A 19,785-nucleotide genomic window follows, 5' to 3' on the forward strand; every position below is an offset into this window, starting at 1 on the left:
TGACACCAAGCTGAATGGTGTGGTTGACATGCCTGAGGGACAGGGTACTGTTCAGAGGGACCTGGACAAGCTTGAGAAGTGGGGCCCTGTGAACCTTGTGAGGTTCAGCAATGCCAAGTGCAACAACCTGCACTTTGGTCAGGGCAACCCCAGGTATCAATACAGGCTGGGGGATGAAGGGTTTGAGAGCAGCCCTGCGGAGAAGGACTTGTGGATACTGGTGGACGAAAAGCTGGACATGAGCCAACAATGTGCACTCGCAGCCCAGAAACCCAACCAAATCCTGGGCTGCATAAAAAGAAGTGGACAGCAGGTTGAAGGAGGTGATTCTCCCCCTTCAACTCCACTCTGGTGAGACCCCACCTGGAGTACTGTGTCCAGCTCTCGAATCCTCAGCACAGGAAAGACATGGAGGAGACCACAAAGATGATCAGAAGCTTGGAGCACCTCTCCTGTGAAGACAGGCTGAGAGAGTTGGGGCTGTTCAGCCTGGGGAAGAGAAGGCTCTGGGGAAACCTTAGAGCAGCCTTTCAGTACTTACAGGGGGCTATAAGAAAGATGGAGACAGACTTTTTAGTAGGGCCTGTAGCAAAAGGACAAGGGGCAATGATTTTAAACTAAAAGAGGGGAGATTTAGACTAGATATAAGGAATAAATGTTTCACACTGAGGGCAGCGAGACACTGGCACAGGTTGCTCCGAGAGGTGGTAGATGCCCCATCCCTGGAAACATTCAAGGCCAGGTTGGACAGGGCTCTGAGCATCATGATCTAGTTGAAGATGACCCTGCTCATGACAGGGGCTTGGACTAAGTGACCTTTAAAGCTCCCTTCAACCCACACTATTCTGTGATTCTCTGAAACATGTTTTGCTGATTGCTCAGTCGCTGTTGCCCTACTTAACTGCATCTTTGTGCCTGGGCTGCAAATCATCTGAAGAGAATGCATTGTGCCTTCTCTCTGCAGGCCTTCAGTATATTGTGGAGTAAGTGCAATTGCAAATTAACTTTTAAACCTGCTAGGTTTCAATATCTCAAATAGTAATGAGTAGAGGAAGGACTTGAGAGTCTATATGAGGTCAATATACTGGACTTCGGGCAAATAAAAAATTGCCTAAGATGGGAAAACAGTTTGCAATTTGGCTACAAGAACTCTGGCTGTCTCCACCTGCTCAGGACTCTATGTGACCCACAGACCTTCACAGATAGACTGGAGCTGATGGGGTTTGAGCCTTTAGCTGTACTATATGCTTGGACTATTTGAACAAGCCTCAAAGTTTAGTCTAAGTTCATGCAATTGCTATTAACTTCACCAGGTTTTCAGTACTTAATGACAACCTGTAACTTCACAACTAGAGTCATGCAGAGCTGCAAGAGCCACAGGACCAGTCGCACATTTACACCAAAAAAGAGAGAACAAAGCACTTCAGCAACAGCAGAAGAGGACACAGGACCTCATGTACAGGGACCATGAGCCATGGTGCAGAAGGTTCCCTAGCTGGTTTGGAGGTCCTTACTGATTTCCCTGTGAAAGCTGGTATAATGAGCAAACTGGGATTCCCTCGGTCAGCTGGCTAATCGGAAGTCAGTACTGGACTCAGAAAAGCATTTCTCAACCCTTTGCCACCCACAGACAATTTCACTTCTCTGGGAATGAAAGGCCACACCTCAAATACTGTGTTCAGTTTGGGGACCCTCACTATAGAAAGACACTGAGGGGTCAGACAGTTCATTTGCCTAAAATGCCACTGCAGTCATCCTAGCTCTCAGCAACTGAGTTGCTCTCAGCAACTTACATCGACTCTCCCAAGCTCCTGGGATCCCCAACCAAGCTTCACCCTCCAGCCACCTGGCAGATGTTTATGGTCTTCACACACCCACAAGGGATGGTCCCTCTTTGCCATCCCCGTGGCAGTACAGATGGCCATCCTGTGGTATTTTGAGGAAGAGAGGTTTCTTGTGCCGCTGACTCTGCGCTGCCTTACCCCAGGACAACTGCTCCTTGCCATGGAGTGGCATAAACCCCTGCTATCCCTCAACAAGTAGTGTGGGGAGCTCCTAGTGCTCTGGGGAATACAGATGGGAGAGATTTCTGGCAGTGCTCACGCTCCCGACACCCCACCTTGTGCCTCTGTGGAGCTGAGGTGTGCCTGTGTGAATACTGAGCTGTGCCAGGAACATGTTAAGCCACTGCTTCAGAAAACCTGGCCACCACAGCTGTTAACAATCACTGAAAGATCTAATGAGACGTTAACAGGAGGGATGTCAAGAAGATAACAAACAAAATATTTAATGGACTGCTGCTTTAAAACACTTAAAGCCTTAACTTTGTGCTTGGTCAAGCACAATTTGCTGTTGGTCAAATCCATGTCAGCTGCTCGATTACCTTCCTGTGCTTCATTTGTTTGGAGACAGGGATCACAAGAGGATATGCTCTATGTTCTTTCCAGGCTGAGGCTGACCAGTCCATAACGGTCTGGACTCTCCTTTTCCTTCTGAAAGATTAGAGTTGCATTAGCTCTTTTCCAGTTATCAAGAGAATTCCTTCAGTCACCCCAATTCTCCACAGAGGATAGACAGGAGCCTTAAAATCACACCAGACTTGAGAACCAGGGGGAAAAACCCCCCAACTATTCAAGAGTTAAGCTGCAGACCAGGGTCAGGAAAATGGGTGTCAAGGGGGTCAGATTGCCATGGCTCAACCCACTCTGCACTGCACTTCATAGAATCATGGAAAGGACCTTAAAGACCATCCAGTTCTAATCCCCCCACCATGGGCAGGGCCCCCTCCCCCCAGCCCAGGCTGCTCCCAGCCCCGTCCAGCCTGGCCTTGAGCCCTGCCAGGGATGGGGCACCCACAGCTGCTCTGGGCAGCCTGTTCGTATGTCTCACCACCCTCACAGAAAAAAATTCTTCCTAGTATCTAATCTAAATATCCCCTCTTTCAGTTTAAAGCCATTCCATCTTGTCCTATCACTATATGCCTTTGTAAAAAGTCCCTCACCAGCTTTCTTGTCAGCCCCTTTAGGTACTGGGAGCTGCTCTAAAATCTCCCTGGAGCCTTCTCTTCTCCAGGCTGAACAACTCCAACTCTCTCAGGCTCTCTTCACAGGAGAGGTGCTCCAGCCCTCTGATGAGCTTTGCAGCCTTCTCTGGATTCACTCCAACAGCTCCGCGTCCTTCTTAAGGTGCAGTAATCTGCACCCTGCTTTCTGCAGAAGCTGAATTCAGTCAGCACCACTGGGCACGCATGGTACAGGATGAAGTCTACGGGTTGTCTCCCTCCAAGCCCATCATGTCCTTGATTTTTCTACCTCACACAGTACTCCTGGTAACCCTGAACAGGGCTGGCTGATGCCCCGTTTCTGCTTGCTGGCTGGCAAGGCTCTTGTGAGCAGAGTGGGTGCCATAGTGGTGCCTGCAAGCTTCCAGAGGCACCCTGGCTGCTCTGCTTGGTGAGCAGGGTGCATGGCCACAGAGAGGTACGGTCCCAGCACGCAGCTCTGCCCTGCTTGTCCACATACTGGTTTGGATCTGCAGGAGGAGACGCAACTCTCGTTGGTTTGTCCAGAGCTCCCTTATAGAAACCCAGAGGGGTTTGCTTTTTCAGAGCACCATTGCTCACCTGGCCTGGGAGGAATTCATCAAGTTAAAAAAAGGGCTTAAATAGGGACCATTCCAGCTTCCAGGGAACAGGACAGCTACTGAGCCCTGCTCAGTACTCAGGTTTTGAGAAGCAGCAAGAGTAGAGACTGCTGAACACCAGCACAGGCTTGAAATTAGCCAGGTGCTAGTCACAAAGGGCACATTGGCAGCTGCAATTCCCAAACTTCACCGGGATGCAACATGCACCCGGAAATACAGATGGGCCCAGATGTGTTACCACAGTCTTTGCACCTTACCTATATCAGCTATAAAACATAATGACTGGACTCAGCAGGGTGACAGACGAGCCAGTGAGTACGGTGATCTGGCACAGATGCCTTGCATGTATCCCCGTCTGAAGCTTGCTGCTATCACATCAAAACACTAGGGCACAAATGTCACTTCTGAAACGTTTCTCTCTTCTTGCAATGGATTCAGACAATTAATTCTGTGCACCAATTCCACCTGCCCACAGTGAGCGTCAGCAAAGCCCATCATCAGAAATGCTGCACAGGCTGCACCCTCTTAATGAGGCACAAAGGAATCTGTGTTGGTTGGCCCCTCGGCACACTGGGTAGCCAAAAGGTGTTGCCATAGCTGGACCCAGGTAGGCTGCAAACTCAAGTACTATCCTGAGCAGACTGGCAGGGCATTCCTTGTTCTTCTGTGGGGCCGCTTCTTATAGAACACAGGACTGACTGCAGAAAAACATATTACAAGTGAAATAATGAGCTGACAAAGATAATGGGACAGTTAATACTAAATAAATACTGAGTAACTATCAACATCCTAACAAAGGCCTAAATGCGCCCTCTGTGGCACTGTGAGGAAGAGGATGTGCAGATAGTTCAATGTCTACCTAAACAATTAAAATATGCATTGAGCCCACAATGCTGTAAATGTTTGGTGCTGTGTTTGGTGGGAGTGCTGTGTACAGATAAAGTAACTGACCACCTGACACAGGACAGACAGGTGATAGGAATGCCACCCTCAGAAGACATAGAACAAGGATCTAATTGAGCTAAGGTAAAAATGAAACCACGGTTTGAATTAATTTCTGTCATGCATTTAGACCCTAGTGTGTATAACCATCAATACATTATAATCTCTACTGTCTACAATCAATACTGCGGGGATTAAGAAAGCAGACTAACAAATTCAGCACTGACTGTACCATCAGGTGAGCGAGGCCAAGAGCCAGTCTGCTCCCAGAGTGGATCTGCTTGCAGCCAGAGGCCAAGAACCAGCCCCCTGGAGTGTCTATAGGATCCATGTCCATGGAAAGCTGACTGCACTCAGCAGGGAGAGGACACCCACCTTCAGACCCCAGCGAGTATCTCCTCTCTGCCACGTCACACCACACCTTCATGCTTCTGTTTTATTGAGCCACACATGACAGCACAGTAGAAAGGGCAGAAATGCTTATCTGGGAGGGACTTCAAGATGGCACCGAAGCCAAACATGCACACTGGGAAAGGATCAGGCTGCCCGAACAGAGCACATTCAGTAGCTGTTAAGTCTATTTTAAAAAAATCAGTGAAAGCAGTTCCATAATCTCTCATCATAACCTAATGCTGCAGGTCATAAAACAAGAGCACAATTTTCTGGTTTCTTCCTGTGTCACTTCAAAGTGCTTTAGAACCTTCTCTCGCTGCCAGAAGAAACACACTTCCAGGCAGTCACTGGTTTCCTCAGCTCAGTCTCTGAAGGTGCTGAAGCTTCCTTGAGCTTCCTCTGAAAAGGCAATATGGCTTCTGCATATTTCCTTATGGCAAAGGCTTGATGGTACCTCCTACAGCCAGACAATGCTCAGAGGAAAACCCCCTCTCTCGCCACACTATGTCTATGATTTACCTCTATTTCCTCCTTGGACCCACACAATGTTCTGAAGCTGTTTCCTGCTGCGGGCCATCAGAAGAAACACAGCCTTACACAGAGGGCTGCTAGCAGGATCAGGGGAAACACCCTCATGACACAACTCAGGGGCACTAGTAAGTCTTGGAGAGAAGACTCCTCACCTCAGTCTGGACGACATGTTCTGGTGGAAGAACCTCTTTCTTTGCATTCTAGCAGCCTACCAATATTCATATTCTCTCCTAAAGCCGCAGCACTCTGCTGCTGATTAATCAGGGGTTAATCAGGGATCTCTGATTAAGCCACTGTCTGAAATTCCCTTTTGCTCTGTTTTGCATCATCAGGATCAAGCTCAGTAGTTTGACTCCCCCACCTTCCTCCCTCGTTTTGAACGCAGTTCCATACCACAAAGTGGCAGCTATTCTCCAACTGCCGCTGCAGATGCTGAACTCAAAGACAAGACTCTTGACTGGCGGCAGGTTCATCTGAGCAGATGCAAACACCTACAGAATGTGCTCACCTAAATGAGAAAAAGATTGCTATTATTTCTTTATTCCCCTATTCTTCACAATTCATCATGAGTTAAAGGCAGCAGATGACTGAGTTTCATTTTTAGTGTCAAACAGATTAGTAAAGAAATGGTATTTTATTTATTCATCAGCTTATGGATAATTTGCAGAGCAGAACAGTGTTTTTCAAGAGAATTTAGTTACATATCTCAATTTCAAGCTGCTTTTCCCCTGAGAGTTTGAAAGGCCTTTGAAAACAAACACAAAAATCCTTGAGGTCTTCCTACCACCTGTCCAAGACCACAACGTTGTAGTGACCAGTGCAAGGGCCCATCTAGGCACTTACTAATCACAAAACCACCAGTGTCCCAGCAACCAAAATTTAAAAATACTTCTGCCTTACTTCAGCCCACTGGACAGGATCGTCCCACTGCCCCATCTGGGTTGCAGATCTGAAGTCTCTTCTGAATCAAGGTTTGCTTTGCCTCATCCACATCCTAGTGCTGAGGATTTTCAGCCCAGACTTCCTGAGCTGCACGTTTTTGCTACATATTCAGCAAACACAAATGGATTTTTCCTCCATGAACCTGTCTAGTCCCTCCACAAGCCCCTGTAAACTTTCAACATCCCCAGTTGCTCATTGAGGAGTTCTGCTATGGCTTACTCTTGTACAAAGAACAAACTGCTTTTTATTTTGAAACTGTTCCACATCAGCCCTCATTTCTCATGCTGCAGGAGTCAAATCAGCATCCACACAATGTAGCTCTTCATGGCTAGAAATGACTTTGCTTTCAGCTCCTGAAGTTCTCCCTGCACTCAGCCCCTAAGGAGGCAGACAATGATTAACAGAGAACAAAATGCCTTTTAGCACAAGGGCTCTAAAAAGCCCTAAAATCTCCCTTTAGTCTTCAAACAATTGATTAATAATGCGATACGCAGTAAACAGGGAACTATATTCTGTTGGTTTAATATAACTTTATTTGCATCATAAATGATGTTAAATTATACTGATGTCTTTTTGTAAAACTAAGTAAAAGCAGATTTACTGCCTTTTCTGAGGTACACTGCCGCATGTAATATATCTGTTAGCAGGAAGCCATAAACTGTAATTTAGGTTCAACTCCAGTAATATTGCTAACAGGTTCTGAAAAAGACCTTGAAGAAACAGAAGCACTTGTCCGGACGCAGAGGTATCCACCCAAAAGGTCCCCCATTTTCTGGACATCAGGCAGCACCAGCACATCTAGAGACCCCTTGACAGCATATGCCCTCACAGGTGGGTATTTTTGTCCCTCAGCCTGAGACCAGGAAGAAATTCCCATCAAAACCCTGCGGTAGCTAAATTTTCCCTCACCCAAAGGAACACTACAAACTCTAGGTCTCGGTATCAATACATAATGTGCTTTTCCTGAGAATTTCCCTCTCTGCTGTCCAGATAGGGAACCAACACAGAAAAGGTCTCACCCCGATTCATACGTAGGCTTTACAGAGCTCAGCATCTCAGGAGCTGCAGCCCACAAAGCCAGCCAGCAAAGCAAAGAGGCACTAGCAAAGCTGTTCCACGGGGTGTCTGAACCAGTGGCACACAACTGAACTGCTGAACCACTGTGAGTCAGCCTGGGCTGTGTCGTACTCCCTTTATTTCTTAACCGTCCATGCTGCCCTGCACCTGCTCTTGGAAAAGGTCCTCCAGAAATCCTTCACTTCTCCTACCTCCGTCACGTTGTTTGCATCTTTTCCTCTTAAAACTCCAGTACCCAACATAGCAGTCACGCTGCGGCAGGAATCCTCCCTCCGCATCCTGCATGGCCGCCCATCCCCTGATCTAATCCACCATGCTTGGGACAAGAATCTCTTGGGCTAGCGGTGCGGTTCACCAAAGCGCTAGGCATCCAGCCAGCTTCTGCCCTTCTCTCCCCAGCAGCAGCCAAGCCCGGCAGCACCACAGGCGGCCAGCGCGTCCCGGCCTGCGCCTAGGCCGAGGGCGGCGGGGGGGGACAAACGGTGACGGGGGCGAGGTGGGGTGGGGGGTAGGGACACACAGTGACGGAGGCGGGTGGGGGGGGTGAGGTGGGGGTGGGGCGAGCCAACACCGCGCCCCCCCGAACCAGCAAAGCGGGGCGGGGGCAGCCACCTGTGCGGCTGCTGTGCCTTCGCTTCAGCGCGGCGGGAGGAAATGACGTCACTCGGTCGGCCTCCCCGTGATGTCGCTTCCGGCTCCCTCGCCCCGCCCCTGAGATAAATAGTGCCGCGTGCGCAGGGGCTTCCTCTTTCCAGCCGCGCGGTGCAAGATGGCGGACACGCAGGTGGGTGCTGCTTGTGACTGGGCCCCGGACGGCCTCGGGACGGGCCCTTCTGGGGTCGCTGCTCGCCCCGGCGCTGCTGGAGGGCGGGGAGGATGCGGCCCGGGCCTGCGAGGGGTGACGGCGGGCGGCCTGTGGGGTGGGCGGGCGGGCCAGGCCGGGCGTACTGGGTGAGGTACTGTGCCCTGGGGGGCGGGGATTGGTGTCGGTGTGAGGCCTGACTTGTTCCCGGTGCTGAGGAGGTACCGTGCCCCAGGGCTGCTGGTGATTCTCTCCTCGCCTCCCCCTACCTCAGACCGAACGGGCCTACCAGAAGCAGCCCACCATCTTCCAGAACAAGAAGCGGGTGCTGCTGGGCGAAGGTGGCAAGGAAAAGCTGCCCCGATACTACAAAAATATCGGCCTCGGCTTCAAGACTCCCAAGGAGGTAAGGCCTGGCTATCTGCAGGATGCAGGTGGGCAGGGCTGCCCTACCTCCCGGCCGTGCTCCCCGAGCCCGGCATCTCCTCCCACTGCACCCCAAAGGCCGTGATGGTCCCGCCGACTATTAAGGCGATGTAGCTGTGACTCCTCTGAGCACGGTCACTAGGCTTCGGTGCTGCCTGACCTGTTGGTCTATCCAGATGCTGACAATTGTTTCTCTTTATAGGCGATTGAGGGCACTTACATCGACAAGAAGTGTCCCTTCACTGGTAATGTCTCTATCCGTGGCCGAATCCTGTCAGGTGGGTTGTGTAGGCACCTTAAGGAGTAATGATATAGACATAATCCCCGGACTGCCTGGAAGTGGGTACACATAAAGAACAAATTCTTTTTTGTGAGGGTGGCGAGGCGCTGGCCCAGGCTGCCCAGAGCAGCTGTGGGTGCCCCATCCCTGGCAGGGCTCAAGGCCAGGCTGGACAGGGCTGGGAGCAGCCTGGGCTGGGGGGAGGGGGCCCTGCCCATGGTGGGGGAGTTGGAACTAGATGGTCTTGAAGGTCCCTTCCAACCCAGAGTGTTCTGTGATTCTAAGCAAAGCCTGTGAGCAGCAGTCTGAAGTTGCCTGGAAACTCTGCTGTGGTCCTTGAGCTGCATGTGATGCCATTCTCTCATGATGGTCTTCTGAGTCTCACCTTGAAGGGGCTTTGATGACAATGCTGCACGGCTTTGCTGATGCCCAGTGAAAGGACCAGTTGCTGGCAGTTACCCTTCCAGATGTGCTGTTCTATAGTGCAGATGCTGATGTAATGCAGTAGCAGATAAGGTAGGGAGCATTGGTTCTAGGCAGCAGGGCACAGTATGCTTAGAAAGTCTTAAAAAAGACAAGAGAAACTTGTTTTAAAATACAAATTTTAAAGCTGTAACCTGGCAGAAAAGTGGAAAGCCATTTCCGCCTGGTAGAACACCACAGCAGTCTCCAAAGGATGTGTTGTCGTTTACTATTAAAGTAGGCAAGGAGAAATTGCTGGAATTGACAGGTACTGCCTTCAGGTGTCAGATGCCACTCATCTCTGCTGATCCTCTTGGGTAACTCTTCGAGAAATCTTTCACGTGTCAAGTTATAACTCGAGTCTCCAGCCAGTTTGCCAGTGGTCAGTGCATCCGTGCTTATGGTCATGCTCATCACATTCCCCCCGACTTCTCTTGCCCAGGTGTGGTTACTAAGATGAAGATGCAGCGCACCATTGTCATCCGTCGGGACTACCTGCATTACATCCGCAAGTACAACCGCTTCGAGAAGCGCCACAAGAACATGTCTGTGCATCTCTCCCCCTGCTTCAGGTGCGTGCAAGTTCCGGCAGTGACAGTAGGGGAGTGTTAACCCCAGGAGAAGAGATGTGTGGGAGTGCCATACATGCTCAGAACATCTCATATGTGTGTTTATATGTATTGCTTATAATGCTGAGCTCGGCTTTCACGTAGAAACTGCAAGTGTGCACTTAAGGTGACACATGGTTTTATTGCTGCTTCTGACCTGGAATCTGCTTACTGGTGGTGATGTCTAAACTCACGATGGTCTTCAGAGTCCCTGCTGGTGAGAGGGGGCTGCTGACAACGCCAGTGGCAATTGCTGAACCGTAAGGGAGGTTCCAGTCAGTCTGCCTGTTGCCTTCTGAAACCATCCACTGTTACAGCATTGCTGTCCTTGAGAAAGCATAACAAATACGTATGTTTCTGAAGTAAGTGCTGAGGTCAGAGGGGACAGGTTCAGAGGCTGGCTCTTTTTTTTTTTTTTTTTCTACTTGCATGTTTCCTAAGCCTGTCTTTGGAGTGCAGCATTTCCAGAAAAACCTGGACTAGCGTTGCAGTCCAGCTGATTTGGCTTAAGAAGGGCTTCAAGCCTGTGTGTGACTGGAAGGGAAACTCCCCACCTCTGAAGGGTTTCCCTTCTGTGCTCAGCACTCATCCTGTTCTTGAAAAGCTTGTGTTTAGCCTTGTCTTTTGAGTCTGAACTTAGTGTGGTCAGACTCGGAAGGCTTTGTGTCAGCTGCTGCAGGGTGACTGCTGTTTATCAGGCACATTCATCTTTGCTTAAAATTAAACCGCCTTGCTTCACAGCTTATCCAAGGTCGCTTTCAGCACTGCATTACTCAGTAGCGTTATGCAATGCAAGTGCCTGCACTGCAGAGCAAACCAACTGCATATGTGGGAAATTCAGAACTACTGAAATAGCAGCAATGTCTTTGCAGGGATGTCCAGATTGGAGATATTGTCACCGTGGGAGAGTGTCGTCCCCTCAGCAAGACTGTCCGGTTCAATGTCCTCAAAGTCACAAAGGCTGCTGGTACCAAGAAGCAATTCCAGAAGTTTTAAAAAGCTTATGGAAGATACACAGGACAAATAAAACTTGTAAAAATGTACCCTGTGTGTGTAACCTGAAATAAACAGCATGGGGACGCAAAGCCACATGGCACGCATCGGACTGCAGAAACAGGCGAAATGAGTGCGTCTCTGGAGGAAAACATGAGAGTGTTATGCAGCTATGTTAAGATATTCGAGGTTTTCTATTCAGAAATGATGATAGTTTGGGTGACAGACAAGGAGTGAGTGTTGTGCCTTTGTTGATAAATAGGGACTGCAGTATTTTTCAATGGCAGTGACTCACAATCCAACTGGAACCATCAGCAAGTGCATGGTCTGAGGTGTGGCACAGCCTGTCTGAAGGAAAGGTGCCTTGGCATATCTCTTCTCCTGGCCTCTATCCCAGACAGGCTTACCAAGGCTCAAATTTTTATTGTGTTAAAAAGCAGGGCACAGAAAAAAAAGCAAAAGGGGACATGCTCTAATTGTTTTTAGTTACTTTCTGGAGAGTTCTTGTGGCTTTCCGGTTCAATACTGATGTCTGGTGTTGCCATTTCACCCCTTCCCAGCATTGCTGCAGATGGTAACAGATGGGAGATTATGTAATAATTTGGTTTAGAATATAAAGCCTCTTAGTGATAACAAAGGCAGTTGTGATTTTAAAAGATCATTTCTCAGAAAGCTTAAGTATGTATTTAAAGAGAGATGCCATGTGGCATTTTCACACTTGGAGGTGTCCGAGCACATTTTTACAAGGCTGTGGTGTATCGGCAGCTGAAGCGGATGGGAGTTAATGCCAAAGAAACTGCTTTTCCTGCAGATTTTTTTTTTAGAGGTGATAGTTGCTTGTGGTTCCAACAGTCATAGGAAAAATGTTTTTCTGGGATCTGAGTAAGCCCTTCTGTAGGAAACCGATCCTGTGTTCAGGGGGGAGAAGCCAGAAGGGAGCAATGGTATGACATGGTACAGGTGATAGGAGGTGTGTATGATAACCAGATGTGGAACAAGGAAACAAAATCCAGTGTTTTAAATGCATGTAGCTCAGCTGGCAGTTACCTTAACCCCAGGCTGACTCTGACAGTGTTGCCTGTTGAGTTGGTGCTAGGAAGGGCTGCAAGAGCAATTCTGTGCCCCACAGCTTATAGAAGACTGAATTGTGGTGACTTCTATGTTAACAGGCACCTGGCTTGCAAAAGTTCAGTAGCATTTTTGTGAGAGCTGCCTTGTGCCTTTGTGGTGGGGATGTCCCCTTGCATCTAGGGAGTGATTCTGTGGGATTTGGGAGCAGTGCTTGCTGTGTGGCAGGTTGGAGCTGTTGAATAAAGCTGATCTCTAGTCAGTCCCATAGAGCGAAGGTAGGACCCAGAATTGTATCAGTCTTTATATCTTTGCATTGGTCTCTATACCTTGGTATTTTAGTGCCTACTGAGCAGAAAGCTTTTAAGCTTACGGTCAGCTTTCACTAGTATATGAGTGATTGTTTCCAGCAGCTGCTGGGTCAGACCGCTTTTCCCCGCTTCTGAGCGGGAAGGGTCCTTCCTGCCAGGCTTCACAGCAGCCTGTCCCTCCTTCCATGGGACTCTACCTGAACTCTATTGTGACAGGGATGTAACAAACTGAACCAGCCCAGTCTGGGTGGTTGCACACAGTCATGCCATGGCTGTTACCTGTGGGGACCCTTGGATGAGGATGCTGGGGAGCCAGCTGCGTGGGTTTGTGGTGCCCTGAGGTTTCTCCGCTGAAATCTGTGAGCCTTGAGGGAAACTGAGGTCAGGGCTGGGAGAGAGGAGGAGTGGAGGCACAGCTGGTGGTATGGGATCCACGCAGAGCTCCAGAATGACATTCCCACCCAGGCTGGGGGATGTTGCAGCCTCCATGGCATGTCACTGCTGGAGCAGCCAGCACGTGCATCAGCTCCTCTGCTCTGCTGCCCAGAGCTTGGATGTGCCGTCTGCCTGGAGCAGAGCGGGTAGGAGGCAGTGGGTCAGGCCAGAGCATTGAAGAGGTGGCTGGCACTTTCCGAAAGTTGCTGAGGCCAGGGCTGAAACAGGTTGGCCATAGAGCAAGTGGGAGGAGCACCTCTGGAGGTCCATCCCTGGGTGTCAAGGAGTCAGATGGGAGCTCATATATGGGAAGGCACCTGGAAAGGTGATGGTTTCCAGAGGGCTTGACATGCCTGGGCATCTCCTTGGGGATGGCATTGTCACACTGTGGCTGTGCTGAGAAGGCACTGGGCCTGTTGCAGCAGTAGGCTGAGGGATTAGGGATGCCTCACTGGCTTCACACCAAGCAGATAAAATACTAATTATTTACCACTTCCACATACAGCAAGACCACTGCTGGAAGGTCTGTGTCCCGCTGCTATGATGTAGCAGCTTCCCCAGCGCAAGCACTCCCTGTGGATACAGCATTCAGTGTGGCTCTGCTTGCTGCCTCTTAGCAAGAGCATGTCAGCTTCTGTGGCTGCAGAAGTATGTCATCTGTCCCTTAGAAGCTCTCAGAGAAGAGAGATCAGGCCACTTCCAGCTTGCTCAGAAGCTGAAGGAGCAGCAAGACTGCAGCATCTGAGGGTGGCTGTGTGACCCAGTAAGGCTTATCTGGTAGCTTGCTGCTGCCTAATGGAGGGGGTCTCACTGTCCTTCCTCCTTCTCCCTCCCAGCAGGTTTTGCTCATTAACCAGTCAGAAAACAGCCAGCTTTTCTTCTCTCCAGGTCATTTTCTGCTGGTTTGGTGAGCTGAACAATCTCACAGAGAGGCGAGCTGGGAGGAGGGGGGATAAGTGGCCTCACTGTCAAATCTGCACCCCCCACCTTCCTTAGTGTCACTGTCTCTGACAAGGATGCAGCTTGGCCACTCAGCCGGCAGCTCCCCCATCCAGAAACCTGCTTTACCCTCATTTTGTGCACCCATCAGTGGCTGCAAGGAGCCTCCGCTCATCCAGCTCTCCATGTAGGTCATCATGCCAAAGGCGTTTGTCTCAGCTGCTGAGTGGGACCCATGCACTTACCTTTGAAGAGATAAAACTACACTTTCAATATTCCCAAACCTCTTCTGGAAATCCTATTACACCTTCTAATCAGTCCCCAGTAGCTGGGCAGGGCATCCAGTATTGAACGTTTTCACTGGGGCTGGTGTCTGCTCAAAGGTGTCTTCAAATTAGCAGAAAGGCTCACAGGGAGGATGTTTCACTGCATTCACTGTAAAATTGGCAAAATTTTGGAAAATTTGCCCATTTTCACTGGCAAAATTTCACCAGAGCTACAGGGAACATGGTTAAAGGCTTTAAATGAGAGCTTAGCTTAGCCGCACTCTGTGTGAGGAACCTTGTTGTCTTTGGTGGTTTAAAATAGGTGGCTCCTTTTGCTTTCAGAAATCATGAACATTTGAGAATTGCACCAATGGCATCTCCAATAAACGTTGTCATTAGCTGGAGCGACGGCATGTGGCGTTGGTCTGGTGTGAGGACAGAAATCCTCCGTTGTCGCCACTCCACAGACAGGCACAAGTATTTTTGGTGGTGCCTCAAAAGCAGCCCTGTGCTGCTAGTGAGGGCCCCGGGTGCTTGCTGTTCAGGTCCCCCAGTACGGGCAGCAAGAGGCTGGAGCAGACCAGGAGCCCTTCCCACCTGTGTCAGGGCACAGGGATGGACCTCAGGGCAGAGCTGGGGGGCAGCGACCAGCCACAGCCCGCGTTCAAGCCACCAAGAGATGACCCAGGTTGTTAGGGGTGAGCTGATTTTGTTCTGATCCCACGTAGGGACACAGAAAAAAACCAAAAAAACTTCTCATATACAGCTCAGTCAACGAAGCTGTAGAACTTGGTAACAGAAATTAATGCATCAGCCTGGTTTTAATGGAAAATAGATCATGGCCAATTAACTTCTGGAAGGAGTTTTCTTTAGCAATTGCCTAACAGTCCCATATTGCAATTACATTTTTAATGAGAATGTTACTGCAATTGAGAGTGTATCAGCAAATCACAGAGTAAGTACACTACAAAGTGAATAGATTTCAAAACATATCTGTTAATTGATTTAAAGTATTAAATAGTTCCAAACTAAGGGTCTGTCCAGATCCTAACAGAAGCCATGCTGCTGGGTGAAGGTTACCAGGAATCTGAAATCACCCACGACAAAAGTTGCGTATTTTCCCCAGGCAGACAACTTGTCTCCTCCACCAAGATCAAGCTCCTGAAACCCACTGCTGTGTTGCACCCTTGTGAGGAGATCCGGGGAAGTCGCAGCCCTGGGCTCTCGGCGTCCCAGTCTTTGGGTGCAGCAGGGCAGCTCTACAGAGCGTGCATGGCAGGGTGAGAGCATCACAGGTGGAAAAGCCCCAAAGTGCTTTGAAAACCTGGTGCGGGTTCAGGGGAAACCTGCAGAAGTGGGTTGGAATGGAAATCATCTTGGAGTTGGAGCTGAGGAGCCAGACTGCTTAGCTTAAACATGAGGCAGCTGAAAACAGGATGATTCTTTGTGTTTGTACATGGGGAGAGCATACCTGGCGCTGCAGTCGCGTGCCTTCACCTGGAAAATAAGGAAAAGCGGATTGTGAGAAACTGAAGATGGGGAAATCAAAAGACTGTTGGAAAAGTTTCCCTCAGGGGCAGCCTCTTGTCACACAAACTATTTTAACTCTGCTTCCAGCCCGCAAGCCAAGACTCCCTCTGGCTCAGCCCGGGCACAAGACCCACGAGCTGCTCCTGGGGGCTGCCTGGCATCCGTGTACACCCCCACGCACACACACACTCCCTGGAAGCAGCGTGTGACGGGCTGAAAATGGCCTCAGAGGGATCCTTCCCCAGCAGCTGGAGGATCACAACATTTCCTTCACCCAGATGTGATCACAGCAAAGGTACTCGTGGTTTTCAAACTCATGGACTCAGCCTGCTGGCTCACATCTTCAAGGCAGCATCCCCTCAGGGAGACTGAACTGGTACTTAATAAAACCAAGCAGACAGGAAAACAGATGTCAAAGCCACAAAGATAAGGACAAGGTGTTTTGCCCACATGGAGACAAAGCCAGAGACAATGTCTTGGAGCCAGCTTTTGGCTGTCTCACATCTCACTGCACACTGCAAGGACTTCCAGGTACGCCTTCAGAAACCCCAATGACACAGAAAGCCAGGGCTCGGTTCCTGCGGCTGCCTCGTTCCTGCCAGACCTGGGGAATTGGATCTGCACGGGACAGGGGTGGCTCATCTCTGCCCTCCCGATATGACCATCCTGCCTAGCATCCCTGCAAGAGGGGTGCGATGGAGACACTCTCACCAGCCTGACCTCATCTCCTCTGCTAAGTCAAGCAGCTGCCGTGCAGGAGCATCCAGCCAGCTCAGGTGGGGAGTAAATGGCACAAACACGGTCCCCAAAACACTTGTTCCCTTCCCTGTCATGCACACGGGGAACGTTGTGAGCCAGAGCTCTCTGCTGCTCTGCTTTGTTACCAGACATGTCCCTAATCCTTTCCATCTTTTCAGAAACAGCTTTGAGATATTTGCAAATAATAAACTGTTTCCCTGCAGCCCGGAGGGAGGCCAGCGCTCAGCCTGACAGCTCATGCAGACGGCATGGGAAAAAAAAACACACGCCCCCACCTAGGACCGGCAGGGATTTATAAAACCATGCAAAATTTATTCCGAGGTTCCCCGTTTAATGGAGGCACATCTGCTGCCTGCCGGCGTGAGCCTGATCGGGGGCTGCGAGAGCATTTTGCCGTGGCATTTTGGAAAGGGGGAGTGAAGAACATTTTATATTTAGCAGTTGTTATTTACAAATTAGGAAAATAAATGCTTCTGTGCCGGCTCCGCCGGCTGCGTGTCGAGCAGGTGTGGTTGGCAACGCGTTTGCAAGCTCTGGAGGAGGAAGAGGCGAAGACAGGAGATGCCGCCAACATAGACAAAGGGCTGAGTATTGCTCAGAAGTACCCAAGGGATGCTGGAGGCTGGATTAATTGAACTGAGATTAAATTTAACTGTATGTGGAACAAGGCCATGCTCTGCAGACTTAAAAAAGAGGCTTTTTGGTATATCAGGATCTTGTCTGCTAGGAGCTAGAGGTGTGCAATACAGCTGCAAAAGGAGGGCAACAGTTTCTCCAGGGTGCCTAGCGCAAAAGATCTTGTACTCGCTGAAGGCAAGCATTGGAGCTGTTGCAGAGGGCAATGGCAGGACTTTACCTGCAATTTCAGCATCCCAGGTACCAGAGGATAACCCAAGCCCCAGTGGGATCACAGAAAGCCTGCCAAAATAGTGGGGGAAATCAGCAGCCAACTCTAGAAGCAGTGATGTGCTGCTTAGCCCGTTTTGCTGTCTATAGCTACGGTGGGGGGCTGGAGGCTGCAAGGATCTGGTCAAGGGTGATGGACCTGAGGCCACCACGGTGGCTGCATGGGTGGTGAATATCTGGGCTGGGCAGGCAGCATCAGCCAGTGCAGGAGGGCATTCCCAAGGGGTTCCCAGCAGTGCCAGCTGGCATGCCTTCGGTCTGGAGGAGATGTGGGTGCAGCTGGACACTCCCACGGCACGAGGGCCTGGAGCAGGAGGGAAGAACTGCCCACGCTGAGCCAATTCCACACCAGGATCCCATCTAGGATGAAGGCAGCAAACCCTTCCCAACATGGCTGGACCTCACCACAGCTCCCTCAGAGCACAGTGCCCATTGCCAGCAGCTCTGGCTGAAGGGAAATCCTCATCTGCCCACCATGTTTCCTGAATAAAGACACAAGAGGCAACAGAATATTGAAATCTGGAAGCTTCTTTTGGAGGCCAATAATGAATGGTGCATTGTGTCAGGCACCTGTGAAAGCCAAAAGCATAAATAATTACAAAAGGGAGTAGCAAGCCCAACTGATGGTTCGCAAATGGCGTGTTCGGTGTTCAGCCACCAGTTCTGGCAGATGTAGATTATTGACAAGGAATAGCTGGGAGAATACACTTTTTTGTCTCACCTTCTTTTAGAATCTTCACTAAATATCTGTAGGCAATTATATTCATAGAAAAATGTATATATTTTTTCAGCCGTACCTTACGTGGCCACCCAAAAGACACAGCAGAAGCATGGCAGTCATCCCAGCACGTGGATGGTAATCTGTAAGGTCACGTGCATGGGTTTCCCCAGCATGCAGATAGTCTCCTCAGCTGCACCCCCCAACACATGCACGTCCTCGCTTCTCACCCAGAGTTTTCCTCCTTTCCTGCACCCACAAGCCCTGCACAGCCCTCACACACTGTCACCCCCAAATATTCTCTCTCACACCTCCTTGAAATAGCTCCAAGGAAGGAACTGGGAAGTCCCCAGCTGAAAGCCAAGGTGAGAACACAGCCGCCCCTCGCCATCAAGACATCCACAGAGATTTTACTGCTGGAGCAGAAGCCAGGCAGCATCCCAGCACCAAAACTGCTGGTGGGAATGCCGGTCTGGAGAGCAGTCCCCGTGCCAGGCCACCGGAGTGGCTGAGCTGAAGCCTAGCAAAGAGCCCCCATCACACACCCTGAGCTGCAGGGTCTCTGTGCAGACACCTCAAGGAGGAGCCTCCTGCCTGCACGCCCCAGGCTGCCCCAGCTCTCATCCCACCAGGGCAGTCCCTGCTGTCCCCTGGGTGCAGAGGGGCAATGGCTGTGAGGATCCCAAGGAGTACAGGCAAAGCAAAGGCCTTTCACCATGCTCTCCTGTGCAGCACGACCAGGCTGGGCAGAGCTGCCCAGTTCTCATTCCCCGTTCCCACCTCTGTCATGCCTCACCACTGGGTATCCAGCTCTCCTCTCCCCTGCCCCACCTGGAACAAGTGTCTTCTGATCTCAGCACGTTCCCACTCTGCACTACAGTGTTTTTTATCCACCCACCTGCCCCACCAAAGTTCATCCTTAATTGCCTGAGCACAAGTGATCCCTGTAGAGGAATGCAGCTGGGTTAATTATCGTTGATAATATACAGCTGTGGGCTGGCTTCAGCGGCAGCAGGCTGGCTGATGTAGATAAGGTGCAGCTGTGGCTGGTTAAGTGGTTGAGAGCCAGTGGAGAGAGAGCAGCCAAGGAAGAGAGGAGGAAGAAGCAGAGAGAGGGCGAGAGGGCTCTGGCTCTGGCTCTGGCTCTGGCTCTGGCTCTGGCTCTGGCTCTGGCTCTGGCTCTGGCTCTGGCTCTGGCTCTGGCTCTGGCTCTGGCTCTGGCTCTGGCTCTGGCTCTGGCTCTGGCTCTGGCTCTGGCTCGACAAGGAGAAGGCAGCAGAGGGACTGGCATGAAGAGTGTGTTGGTATGGGATGGTAAAAGACCTTGCTGCAGCTTGATAGTTTGGAGAGTGCTGTGACGATCCCTGCCCATCCAGCGTCAATGTCACCCCGCAGGATTGCTGTGGGTGGCAGATGCTGACGCGTGCCCCTCCTCATGCCATGAGAGTTAAGACCAGTAGGAACAGGAGATCTTCTTACTCAGCCACCGCTGTGCTGAGCCGGGGGTCTCTCTGCAGTATTTCAGTCCCTGAGCGGCTGCTCCTGATGTCTGGGCCCACTGGCACCGGCTGGCTGCAGCTGGGCATTGGCTGTGGGCCATGTCGGGCAGCCTCGCCCGTGGTCCACGCACCCCACCGCGGATGGAGCTGCCAGGTTTCTGAGATCCAGATCTACTGAGCCAGGAGGAAAAACTTTTCCTGAGCTGAAAGCAGCCAGCACAGCCTGTAGGGGCCCCTCCAAAGGGACACTGGGCCA

General features: G+C 50.6%; 1 protein-coding gene, 1 long non-coding RNA gene and 2 other non-coding genes across 5 annotated transcripts; 3 read left to right on the forward strand and 1 right to left on the reverse strand.

Moving 5' to 3' along the window:
* Positions 1 to 613: 613 nt before the first annotated feature.
* LOC121082922 lies at positions 614 to 8,028 on the reverse strand. 2 transcript variants are annotated; one of them, XR_005826176.1, is made up of 4 exons: positions 7,719 to 8,028; positions 4,960 to 6,016; positions 3,900 to 4,340; positions 614 to 2,492 (listed from the first exon to the last, which is right to left on the reverse strand). It is a non-coding gene; the product is annotated as an uncharacterized LOC121082922 (long non-coding RNA). The 2 variants fall into 2 exon arrangements; XR_005826175.1 differs by lacking the exon at positions 614 to 2,492 and having other exon boundaries at positions 4,041 to 4,340; positions 4,960 to 5,126; positions 5,902 to 6,016.
* A 155-nt stretch (positions 8,029 to 8,183) lies between these two features.
* RPS11 (ribosomal protein S11) lies at positions 8,184 to 11,148 on the forward strand. Its single transcript, XM_040582613.1, has 5 exons — positions 8,184 to 8,311; positions 8,604 to 8,735; positions 8,958 to 9,033; positions 9,940 to 10,069; positions 10,978 to 11,148. Exons 1-5 carry the CDS (start codon positions 8,297 to 8,299, stop codon positions 11,099 to 11,101), a joined length of 477 nt encoding a protein of 158 aa, XP_040438547.1. The 5' UTR covers positions 8,184 to 8,296; the 3' UTR covers positions 11,102 to 11,148.
* On the forward strand, positions 9,378 to 9,470 carry LOC121084130. The gene has a single exon (XR_005826598.1). It is a non-coding gene; the product is annotated as a small nucleolar RNA SNORD35 (small nucleolar RNA).
* On the forward strand, positions 10,278 to 10,371 carry LOC121084129. The gene has a single exon (XR_005826597.1). It is a non-coding gene; the product is annotated as a small nucleolar RNA SNORD35 (small nucleolar RNA).
* Positions 11,149 to 19,785: the final 8,637 nt, after the last annotated feature.

This window comes from Falco naumanni, chromosome 2, assembly GCF_017639655.2.
Source record: "Falco naumanni isolate bFalNau1 chromosome 2, bFalNau1.pat, whole genome shotgun sequence".
NCBI classification, from domain to species: domain Eukaryota; kingdom Metazoa; phylum Chordata; class Aves; order Falconiformes; family Falconidae; genus Falco; species Falco naumanni.

What these genes read in the sequence shown, in the direction of transcription:
- RPS11 (XM_040582613.1), top strand. An exon ending in CCGTGGCCGAATCCTGTCAG is followed by an intron (nt 9,034 to 9,939) that starts GTGGGTTGTGTA and finishes TCTCTTGCCCAG; the next exon opens with GTGTGGTTACTAAGATGAAG. An exon ending in CATCTCTCCCCCTGCTTCAG is followed by an intron (nt 10,070 to 10,977) that starts GTGCGTGCAAGT and finishes ATGTCTTTGCAG; the next exon opens with GGATGTCCAGATTGGAGATA.